Here is an 11,893-nt window from a genome sequence, read left to right as displayed (position 1 = left end):
CACATTTCCATTTCCCTTTAAGGCCTCTTGTCACATGCAGCTTTATTGGCTACTAACCACTCCTCACTCCCTTACTCATTGCTGAATGTAGGGTCTTTGGGCAACTATGGCAAATATAATAAGAAACAGGTGTAGGAGAAGCATTCACTCCCTGGGTTCCAGAGACATGCCAATGCACCAAGAAGCTGTGACCCTGCTACCCTGTGCCAGAGGTAGGTCATCCATCCTGCAGGGCCCAATGACTCGGATGCCTCTGATGTAAATCAACCACATCTGTACATTTTAAAGTTACATCTTAACATGTGACAGAATTGGTTGCACTGAGCTATGTCAATTTGTCAAAAGAACACAGGCTTTCAGGGGAAATCCATTGATTTTAAAAAAAACAACATGTGGGTCATGAAACAAGCATCATTGTTTCAAACATTCTGCATTAGAATGCATAAAAAGCAAACGTACAGTAGAGTGATGTTTCTATACACAGCAGGTTGTAACTCTGCTGAAAGATAATTTTAACTAATTGGTTACATCAAAATTGTCCTGAGTAAATAACATGTCAAGAGAAAATGCACTTCCAAGGGCATTTATCTAATTAAATCATCTTACTGTCTCATATGTCCTTTACCCTCCAGATTACGTTGTGCATTGCTATCAGTTCATTTCACAAAGGTAATTAAGAAGTGGCTTTTATACAGTTGAATGCTGCTTCTTACAGAGTAATACATTTCAAAAAGCTTTCCCTTCATTTCTTCTTTATCATTTTTCCAACTGTGCCAGAGATGGTACTTAAAGCAGTGCCTTTCTGAAAATATTCCAAATTACCTGAGGAGATCTGCACTGGTAATTACTCCATGACCTCTGAAAGAATTGTGTCTAAGGATTCTAATCTTTCAAGAATCTGCTTTGAAGACATTTTTTCCTATTAATTTTAGCTAACCATTTTTTTTAGAAAATATAACCATAGCTTTGTATGTCTGATTTCTAATTACCAAAAGCAATCCCTGGTTCAAAACCACATTATATGTCACTCCATTGCCACATTCTAAAGGATAGAGAATATAGAGGATGTAGGTACTTAATACTAAGAGCCGCTTACCCAGAAGGATGAGGACACAGAGAAGAATTGCAATTAAAGCTCCCGTGCTCAAACCAGCTGAGGAGAGGAAAGCTTCAGCATGACAGGTCCGCACACGTCCATCTCTCTCACATGCACACACCCTGATTGTAAGTGTGCTGCTACTGCTCAGAGAGGGGATTCCAGTATCAGAAATCAAAATAGGGAGGTAATAGACATCTTGAGTGGTTCGACTGAATCTTCTCCGTCTGGTCAGGATGCTGGCTGTATTATCTACAACACCAAAAAGCAGAATTCCATCTTAATAGAAACTAAATTTTATAATTTGTACCTTACCCACCTCAAAGGACTAACAGTAATCCTTTTGGTCCTGATTTATATTTACATTATACTTTATGCCAAATTGGGTCCATCTCCCTGGTAAGGCCCCTTTCCATGGTCCATATGGTGTAAAAAGTCCTTGGTATAAATAAGAATAAGGCTTCTCCTACAGGCTTCAGAGGGCAGTGAATTTTCAGGAGTGATCTGAATAAGTAGCGCATAGTGGACAAAACACAGCTGTGAGAAGTTCAGGGTGAAGATGACAGCTGATGCTGAGAGTTACGGTGGTGGGCATGGGAAGTTAAAAGGTGAGAGTGGCAAAGTATGTGCAGCTACAGAACAGAAGAGGGAGGAAGTTTTTGTCAAATTCTGTCATCTTACTATGAACCCCAGGTGCAGCTGGTATGCATGGCAGTTAATAAAATTAGTAATCATTATCCCATTACATTTGAATTACAGTAATACCCAAAGGCTCCAATTAGGATCAGGTCTCAATTCCACAAGTTATTGCACAAACATACATGAAGGCACAATTTAGGCCTCAAAGGGCCTGTTGCTAAGAAGACAAAGTGAGAAGGAAAAGTTTTCAATTAGCAATAATTGTGCCTTGGATTAACCACATTGGCTACGATACTGGGTCTTGCAGGGTTGTTATAGTTTTCTAAAAGTTATTATAAACAAAGCAACAATCACTTAGCTCCATCTACTGTCACCCTAGACACAATTAAATGACTGGTTTCTTAAAGGCACTGTGGCAGAAGAGATGAGTCCTGAGGAGTCAATTGAAAAAGGAAGGTAGTTAGATTACAGATCAGATTAGGGGGAGATGTTGCAATAATGCGTGAATAAGGCTCTGGCAAAAGGCTAATGAAGCTGTTATTATTATTACAGTAAAAGTGATGGGTGTGTGCAAGCCTGTAGTATCATGGCACATGAAAATGGAAATGTAGCACTATTGAAGCAGGGTGATAAAGAGCAGGAGAAAGAAAACAATGTGATGATCTTGTAACATTACTGGGAGTTACCAGATGAGGCTTTTATAAATAGGTTTGAAAAGCTTTGTTTAACCAGAGCTTCAGAAGATCTTACAGGTGCATTTATTCTGATGTACATTGTTTTTCTGGAAACTGTTTCTCCTGTCATTATTAAAGTCACTATCTGAGCCTCTCTTACTGGAATTGTATCTTTAAGTGCTGAGTTGCTGCCTACGGAATGCACCTACGTAAACATCCTGGGATTCAAAAAAGCTTGTGAATGCTGAAGAATACTAAAAACCAAATAGCCAATTAAGGCATAAGCTTTGGAACAGCCCTCCAGAATGAACTGGGAAGTATAAATATTCTCAGCGGAGGAAACCGAAAATAAAGAGCATGGACATTTTTGAAAGAGTCTGTAACGTGGGTTGGCATAAGTCAAATAGAGATTTTGCTCAAAATGCTCTGTTAAGCGAGACACCAAAAGAAGTGAATAGATACATAAATGGAATAAATGGATATGGGTGCAAGAATATAACCAGTACTGTGTTTTCTAGCCCATATGGCTGCTTGTATTTTGTGTCAAGTGGGTGAGATTCTGGCTAGGATGAATATATATTGCTTACTTAGTGCTGAATCAATATGTCATTCTTTCTCTGTCAAGCTCGTTATGCCAATGTTTTAAACATTCATTTCAGCTATTTCTCTCTCTTGATATATCACTTGTGCCTGTGGCCAGACTTGTATCCAGCCTTTATCAGCATAGCATTGATACTTGTTGCAATCACTAAAACATTTAATCCTTAACATGCATGTAAAGCAGAGAAGTACCACCCCCATTACGAAAGATCTCACAATAGTTGCCTGAGCCAAGAACTGAATTCACCTAAGTCTCAGCAAGGCTTCTTGTCTAGCCACCTTTCTTGCTTTCTCAATAAGCACTTTGGTAGATGGCTTAGATACATACTTATTTATCTTGTGTTCCATATCCTACTGAGCATAATTCCTTTGGAACAATCCTGTAAACCTCCTACTGCCCTGATATGTCAAGAGACAATTTAAGGATACTGTCCAGGGCTGCCTGCCCAGTAAACTTCTTCCAGTGCTTGAGAGGCACGGAGCCATCCATTTAAAATGTCTTTTGTCTGCATCTCTCTACTTTGTTGTTTGCATAAACTTAAATGAATAACTTTTCAGCACCCACTGATAGCATGCTCCTTCAAAACAGTATGAGAGAGGCTGTCAAAGAGATTCAGCATGGAAATTATTATAAATACAGATATAACCTGCTTCTTTCCTGCCCAGGAAGGAAATAACAACTACCACCACCACTATCAGCAACAGAAAAAATTAAGTGCGTGTCAAATAATCTACCAAAAATGTTGCATAAGTCTGAAAGAATTGCTTTTTGGGGGCAGGAAAAGCATTCCAAAATACACCAAAAAACCCAAATGAATACTATTAATGAGTAAGCTTCCTGAAATGTATATGCATATATAGAGAGAAATACAGTCTCTCAATATGAATGTTCCTATTAAATTTTAGCTTTTCATGTAGTATTATATCTGGAGCTAGGACATTTATTTAACCACCCAAGTGGATACCTCCAGTCACACTTGTTGTTTTACCACCAATGGACATGTTTTTTCCACCTTATTCTGCAACCACATATGGGAGTAGTCTGTTTTGTGATAAAATTGTGTTACTTAATTGAAAAAAAAAATCACGTGAATGTCACTGGGATTCAGATTACATTTACTATATAAGGAGACCTCTTCCTCACAGCAGTGACAGCACTGGCCTGCTGATTCTAATCAGAGAATGCCACATACAGAGAGGTTCATCAAGCTCCATGGCTCATGGGTCTTACTGGGCTCTGCCAGTTTAATTTGAAAAGAAATGGAAGACTCACAAGGCTTATTTTACGGGCTGAACTAGATTGTTCTTTGGTGCATGCATGACCTTTTACATTTAATAAAATGTGATATACAAACAATTTCAGTAGGTTTCTCTAGCTTACTGGTAGAGTGAGGGGGTTTCCTGATGGTGTGCTTCTTATGAAGGACTATTTCCATTTGCTTTTTATTCATTATAGGTGAAATCCAAAGTGAAAATATAGCACAAGAGCAGAAAAAAGCACATGCTAAGGCTGTGTATAGATGTTAATTTCCACCAGAAGACAGAGAGATAGCAAGCACTACAGAGCTGCTTCCTAGGCCACCCCTGACCTTAAAGAAGCCCATTAATTGATAGCCTGCACTATACCCTGGCTTCGGAAGGAGACAGACTGTCAAGTGGCAGTGGCAGCTGCTGAAAAGCAGAAGCTCCCACAGACAGCCAGGGTTGGCTCCAGCCCTACGAGAATGCCCTCCACCTCCCAAATCCTGCCAACCAGCTGATTAGCAAGAGAGAGACATTCTCCTGTGCTGGGAACCCTCCGAGTTATCCGCCACAGGAAAATACGACTGCTCCTAGGGACCAGTGCTGTAGCAAGGGGTGGAGAGGGGCAAGTAGAGCAACTGCCCCAGGTGCTGAACTGGAGGGGTGCCAATAGGTGCTGCCCAGCCAGGGCAGGGTGGAGGAAAGAGTCACAAGCAGCTAGGTTGGGGGGGCCCGGGGTCAAGGGAGGGTGGCTTCCACCTCTGTGTGCACTCCTGGGCAAGCATGGGGGGGGCGTACTCCCTTTATGCCCCCCGCCCCCATCAGTGTGCGGGGCAAGGGCGGGCTGCTGCTGCAGGCTTTGCCTCAGGTGCAAAACTTCTTTGCCACAGCACTGCTGGGGGACACAGCAATCTGCCCAGCTCCACACTTTTCTGGACTGACCTCCAGCAGCATGGGGAGAAGCATGGGCATTTCACTGCAGTGGCAATGCTCTTGAGGTCAGCTGGGCAGTGCAGGTGGCAAGGGGAAGCTAGAGGGATCAGGAGCTGGAAACCAGGACCTGGGATGTGGAAAAGGTCCTGTATACATGGCTCCCAGTCCCTCTAGCTTCGCCTAACCCGCTGCCATGCAACTGAGTGGCTGGCATGGCAATTTAAAAGTCCGAGGGGACAGGATCCAGGAGTGCAGAGGCTTTCTCCAGCTTGGCTCATGGCTCTCTCTTTTCACACCACGCCATGCCCCCATAACCAACTGAGCAGTGGAGTGACAATTTAATTTTTGGCAGGTGAAAACAGGGTCTTTGAGACCTGCTTCCAGTTTCCAGCTTTTCAACTGCCACGCTGCTGCTCAGGTGAGTGGCAGGGCAGCAAGTGGAAGCCAGCAGGAGCTGGCAAAGCCCTCTGCCTCTTCCACAAACTGGGGACTGCCCAGTTTGGGGAAGAGGCAGGAAGCAATGGGTACTGCTCCAATTCTGAAAAGTTCTCCTGGTTTATGGGATGGGAAGAGCAGCTGCCTCCACAAAGCTTCTTCAGGACCAGGGTACCCTGGTCTGAAGAAGGCAGTTTTGACCAGGAGCAGTTAAGCCAGAGGAAAGTGTACAGACATTCAGTCTCCCAGGAGAAACTGCCTCAGAAGCAATGTATCCCTAATTGTTTCCAGGTCTCCCCCCATGAGAGTGGCCATTTTTGCTCTGGGAGAAAAAGTCTGAACATTTGTACACCTTTGGTTTCTAATGGCTAGAGCCTAATGACAGAATCTTTGCCAGTCTGAATATGGATGCTCCCTTTAGAGTACAACCTGGGCTTCAAGTCTGCCTTCCCTTCAGATGAGAAGCCAGGAGAAGAGGAGACTTACACTGAGTTTAAAACCTAAACAGACTCACGTACCACATAAACAACAGTTAAATCTAAATTTAAGAATACGCAACAATCTCAGTATAAATTGAATGCAGTTCTGACTGCCTTCTCACCTGTTAAAACATATATTATTAACTCATCATATGCGCATACAATTCCACTGGCTTCCTAGTAAATCAGGATCCAATTTAAAATTGCTTCTCTCTTTAAAAATAGAAGATTTTCTAGTTTATTCTATGGCTTTCATAGCCACTTACTTCTCCATTCAACTCTTCACTTCCCAGAACTGGCTTCCTTTCTACCCTTCCATGTAATTTTACTATATCATGACAGGAAGCCCTCTTCTCCACAGACCCTATAGTCAGGAACTGCTCTTCTTTCCCGTTGCAAAGGACTCTTTGTTTTCTTTCACATCCCGAGTGAAAAGGCAATGTTCTCTCCTTGGATTACATCTTAATTTATCGCCATGTTCAAGTTTAAAACTATGTTTCATTGAGTTGGGCTAAACCTGGAACACTCGATACAATTTTCCAGAATTATGGAACAGCTCAGATTCAACCACTTATCCACAGCTGTACGTCACATCTCAAGGCTATTTCTACACAAAGCTCTTGAATCCAGTTTGCAGGAAAAACATTTTCTTAAATAAAATATTATTACATAGCATTGTATTTTCAAGTGTGATGATAATAAGGAGTATACTGTTGGTGATCACTGATAATGATACCTTGAATTATCCCTTATAGAGTCCTAGTTATACAATGAATGATGATGTTGGTTAAAATCTTGATCTCCCAGAGGGCACTGTTAACTCTCCCACTGTTTTAAATCAGGTCAGGATTTCAGACCTTTGCGGGGGGAGGGGGTTACACATGCTCCAGGGGTGGGAGGGCTGTGCTTTAATCAGAGTGGCTCTGGGAGCTACTTTAATTAAAGCAACCACAGTGTCTCCTGTATCAGCAGCTCCACAATTCAAAACGGCAGTGTGGGCACTTTAACTAAAGCTTGCTGAGCAAGCTTTAGTTAAAGCATCCTTACCACCATTTTGAAGTACAGGGATGATGATACACGAGACACAGAGGCTGCTAGAGCATGCTAATTAGCACACTGTAGCAGATTTGATTGATATTTGATAGAATTGAATTATCAATTAATCGAGTCTGCTCCAACACCCTGTAATTACAGTGCATTGGAGCATCCTACCCACGCATCTATAGGCACCCTTTATTTTCAGAGTTCAAATTTTCAGTGTTCCAAGAACTAGACATGGAAAATCTGAATCTGAGCAAGGGGATAATCTTGTAAAAGACCAAACAAAATAATCATTTTGGCCAGGTACAGACATTACACGTTTACAGGTATAAGTGATCAGAAACCAGTCTATACCCATAACAGATTAGAAGTTTGGCTCTCTCAAACTGGTTTAAAAATGGCGGAACCCAAACTAAGATTTGAACCCCCTGCCCACTGTTCAAATCAAAGGGTGAATGTGTGCTCTGTTTGTTACCAATGTATACTATGCCACTTACAGAAAACTAGATAACAAATCTACCTCAGGCTTTTTTAATGTCTGTACCTTGCCTTTAAGTGATTATTTTGTCCAGGGAGCACAATTAGTTTTTTAAAATCCAGTTTTTGGATTCTATCAAATATATGATATGAAATAGTGATTCTAATCAATCAGAACTTTCTCATAATGAAGCACTTCAGACAAAAGGTAACCAGGTATATGAGGCTCATCCCTACTATTGTAATGGCCACATGGCTTTACAAAAAAAGTCAAATCTTGAATGGTACTTGGTGCCTGGAATTCCCACTGACTGTAGTAGGGATGATAAGTGTTCAGTGTCTCCGAAGATACAGATTTTATACAGGAAAGGAAAGCTATTTTTGAATAGAATGATCCTAGGAAAAGTTACATTTTCACTTATAACAAAATTAAGTGATGTTAATCACTCTACAAACATGCTCAGAAATAACACATTAGGACCATAAAGGAGAAAGAGGTTGAAGTACAATTCCTTCTCTGTGATAAGTGATGCCATATCCATCAACTGAATATCAAAAGTGGCACCAATCATGACCCTCATCTCAACAGATATTATCCTCACATTTTTTATAGCTAAACAGAACTGTAATTGTAATAGAATAATAGCAATGGTTCTATCAGTAATTTCTATAGTAATGGTGCCCACAGACCTTGAACAACTGAGCCTGGTTAAATTTTCTTTATGAACATAGACAGAATAAGACACTCCTACAGAATTCTGCCCCTGTGAATCTGCCTCGGCTAATATCCAAAGGAGGGCCAGTCTTCAAATTTGATCAGGCAAGCATAACCTTCCCCTCACCTCCCCTTACATAAATCTAACTGAGAATGAGCAATCCAATATATGTAGCTACAGCAGCAGTGACAAGAATGCAAACTGAAAAGAAAAAATATCAGAGACCTAAATATGGAAGAACAAAAAATGAGGCTTCCTGAGCAGAAAGGGTTTAAGCTCATGAGTAGCAACTTAACAATGATAAAACAAAGATTATTGGCAAAGCTGCAAAAAAGGACTATTGGAATGTGAGCAGCGAGATGAAATAAGGGAACAGATAACTTCAGACAAGAAAAAAAGACAACACAAAGACTGAAAGATGTGGGGGGACAAAAGGCAAGTTTGATAGAAAATAAAACAAAAAATAGTGGACAAATTTGACATTGATCACTTTACAGTAAATAAATCCTGAATAAATGAAGTTTAAACATTCTTGGGGAGAGGGGGTGGAAAAATCTGAAAATTAGAAACTGACATTTTATGCTACATAAAATAAATAAGTAAATGCCAAAGAGAAAAACTACCTGTTGGTGTTTTATACTTTATAACTTTTTAAAGTAACTATTAGAAGAGACATGGTTACATACATAGCGAGAACAGAAACAGATTCTGTTCTCTCACTTAGAAATATCCTTGATCATCGCTGTTTGTATATTTCATATTTTCTCTTCAAGTAATTACAGTATGGAATGAGTAAATGAAGTCCTACATTGTATGCATCTATAAATCTTTATGATTACACACAATTAGGCCATGGGTACAAAAATAGAGGTTATATCCCAGTAAAGACATATACATGTATTAAGACAAGCAAAGCATATTTTATGGTTCTAGAAAACAAGGTCAAGAGTTAACAATATGTATTCTAATACTCACTGTCACTGTGAAAAGACTGTCAGAAAGTTACCATATAATATAATAGCAACAAAATCATATGCCTAATTCATTTATACTGTTTCCCAAAGCCCTTTGGAAGTCCTATAAAAGATGGCCACTATCATTTCTTCATTTTGCAGATGGAAAAAGAGAGAACAAAGAAATGAGTTGGTCAAGGTCACTCCACTGGCTAATGACAGCATCAAAGCCAAAAACCAAGGTCAAAGCCATGGTCTCTTGAGTTTAATCCAACCTCCATACAATAGTCAAGACTAAAACAAATAAAATAACCAAGTAAATGAACAAATAAATAAAAATTCAGCCAAATCACAGTTGCAAATGTGGTCTGACTTTTGTTCCTAAATTGTTTCAGAGTACAATGGGTCACTTTTTTGAGTGAAGGAAATGATTTTGAAGAAAGAAGGGAAAATGTGGCTGTATAATTTACAGAAGGAAAATTTTTATATGAAACTGAACAGTCCCACAAACTGAAAATAGTAAAGAGAGCATGCAACACAAATAAGGGTTGATCCAAGTAGGATTGCAGAAAAGAATAAAAAATGACTTACTAGAAACAAAACTAGTTTGAGAAATAGGTTAAATATAGGTAGTTGTGTTCTAATACAAAAAAAGAGACAGAGGCTGATGAACAGAATCAACAAACTTTATAGTTTGGTTCACAAGCACTGGAAGTGAACCAGGCTTTGTACATCATCAGCTAGAAGATGCAAACTCAGTGACTTTTCCATATTTATCCCACAACAATAACCTTCTTCCATTGAAATAAGGCCCTGGATCTGCTCACTAAGCTGCACTTTTCCTCCTTGAAGAGAGCTAAGTAAAATACATGGCTCTTAGGGCTTGCTGGAAGTGAGAGGAGTGACACTTTTCGCATGGAAAAATTACTAACTCAGGAACAGAGATTTTTTTAACTCCTCAGTTGTATATATCATTCTGGCTATTGTTCACCGAACATATTCAAGCCAGAACTCAAGACTCAGCTCAAGTGGTTTACATAATCCTTGTGGAATATTTGACATAGCTCTAAGCAATATCTTTTCACACTTTAGAAATGTAGACTATGAAGCCTATGGCACTCAAGGTTGTTATCTCATTCTTCTTTATTTCCAAAGTGCCCGATCATCTCTGACTTGATATACTGAACTCCCTGAACTGAAAAGAAATGCAAGAACAGGAAAATCAAAGAATCAGAGATACAATGCTAGCACTGTAGAAGCAGGAGCACATTGGAGAGTACTAATTTATTTATTATTCACAATATAAGGATTTTTGGCACAAGAGAAATGCAAGTAAAAAATAAATAAAAACCTGTTGTTGCTTTAGGCATGTTTTAATTTGCTTTTCAGCTCTGCTCACATCAGTGGCTCAACTTTTCTTAGTTTGCTGAGATGTCATAACTAATTAAAAACAAAGTGCAAAAAATCTTTTAAGAGAAGCCTGTATTTATAATATCACGGAAGCCAGAGCTACCAATTTCTGAGTCCTAATTTGTTTATGTAGGAGTAAATTCTTCAGTATTTCCATTTTATTCCTTTATTGATAACTCTGGGAAACAGTTTTATTTTTGGTCTGTTTGAAAGCTATTGTTGTAGGGCTGCCTGTTGTCTAGCGTAGCACAATTGCAATTCAGTTCAGATTTTGGGCCTAGAAATCTACTGTTCATTTATTGAAGCAAGCAAATGGTGCCATTCAGTTCTAATGGAGAGAGAAAGAGCCTTTATGTCACTCGCTAGTTTCCCCTCCTGGCCATCTGAGGAGCAAATGAGTTTTAGGTCTTTAGAAGGGGGAAAGTGGCAAAGATCCTTGTACTCGCAAGAAACATTTGATTTAGAAGAGATCTCTCCATCTTTCCAAAACACCCCTCCAAAACAAAATAGAAACCAACAAAAAATGTTATCACATCCAATGCGTTTCTTTTTTCTGGAAAGGCTAAACTCATATTTATTTTGCATGGTTCATAAGTTGCTGTCTTCTATTTGCATATCTGCATAGCTTTTGCTCTTCTGTATTTCAGCTAAATGATATTACCTTATCAAAATACTGTATATCTCATTTACTGTATCAAGTGCTCTGGGTCTCTCTCTCACACAGGAGAGAGAGATACCCAGAGCAGTCAGTCAACTACAGCAGTCATGTTGTCCTTTCTCAAATATCCTTATAGTGTCTGTTTTCTGTGTAGCTGGGTGAACAGCTAGGCCCCTTCTACATGTTATAGGTATTGCACAATTAAGTGGTTAATTGTTCAATTACCTGGACAGTAGCTACACATGCAAAGTAGCTATCACACAGTAAAAGGCTCCAGCCAGCTATAAAGTTAGACATGTAGAGGGGTCCCTCATAAAATGCATTCTTTAGAAGTTTATGCTCCATGCCAAATGCACTGATATTTTTAACAGCTGTATAAATCTTGCAAGATTTTGGGTTTGTCATCCAGTTTCATTGTGAGCAAAAGCAGTTGTTTCTTCTTGGCCTACTACAAACATTATTTCATAGATTCATAGGTGCTAGGGTCGGAAGGGACCTCAATAGATCATCGAGTCCGACCCCCTGCATAGGCAGGAAAGA

The 11,893-nt window shown here is 39.7% G+C and overlaps 1 protein-coding gene across 5 annotated transcripts in view; it reads right to left on the bottom strand.

The window, feature by feature from the left end:
* Positions 1-11,893, bottom strand: part of LOC102381138 (cadherin-18) — a 469,255-nt gene that overhangs the window by 2,943 nt on the left and 454,419 nt on the right. For all 5 annotated transcript variants that reach the window (XM_006023586.2, XM_025204105.1, XM_025204107.1 and 2 more), the window contains one exon: positions 1,097-1,348. In XM_006023586.2, coding sequence (XP_006023648.1) covers positions 1,097-1,348 — 252 coding nt within the window. The remainder of the gene's footprint in view (positions 1-1,096; positions 1,349-11,893) is intronic.

Source organism: Alligator sinensis, unplaced genomic scaffold (genome assembly GCF_000455745.1).
Source record: "Alligator sinensis unplaced genomic scaffold, ASM45574v1 scaffold485_2, whole genome shotgun sequence".
In the NCBI taxonomy this organism is placed as follows: domain Eukaryota; kingdom Metazoa; phylum Chordata; order Crocodylia; family Alligatoridae; genus Alligator; species Alligator sinensis.
This window is presented reverse-complemented; position numbering and strand designations above follow the sequence as displayed.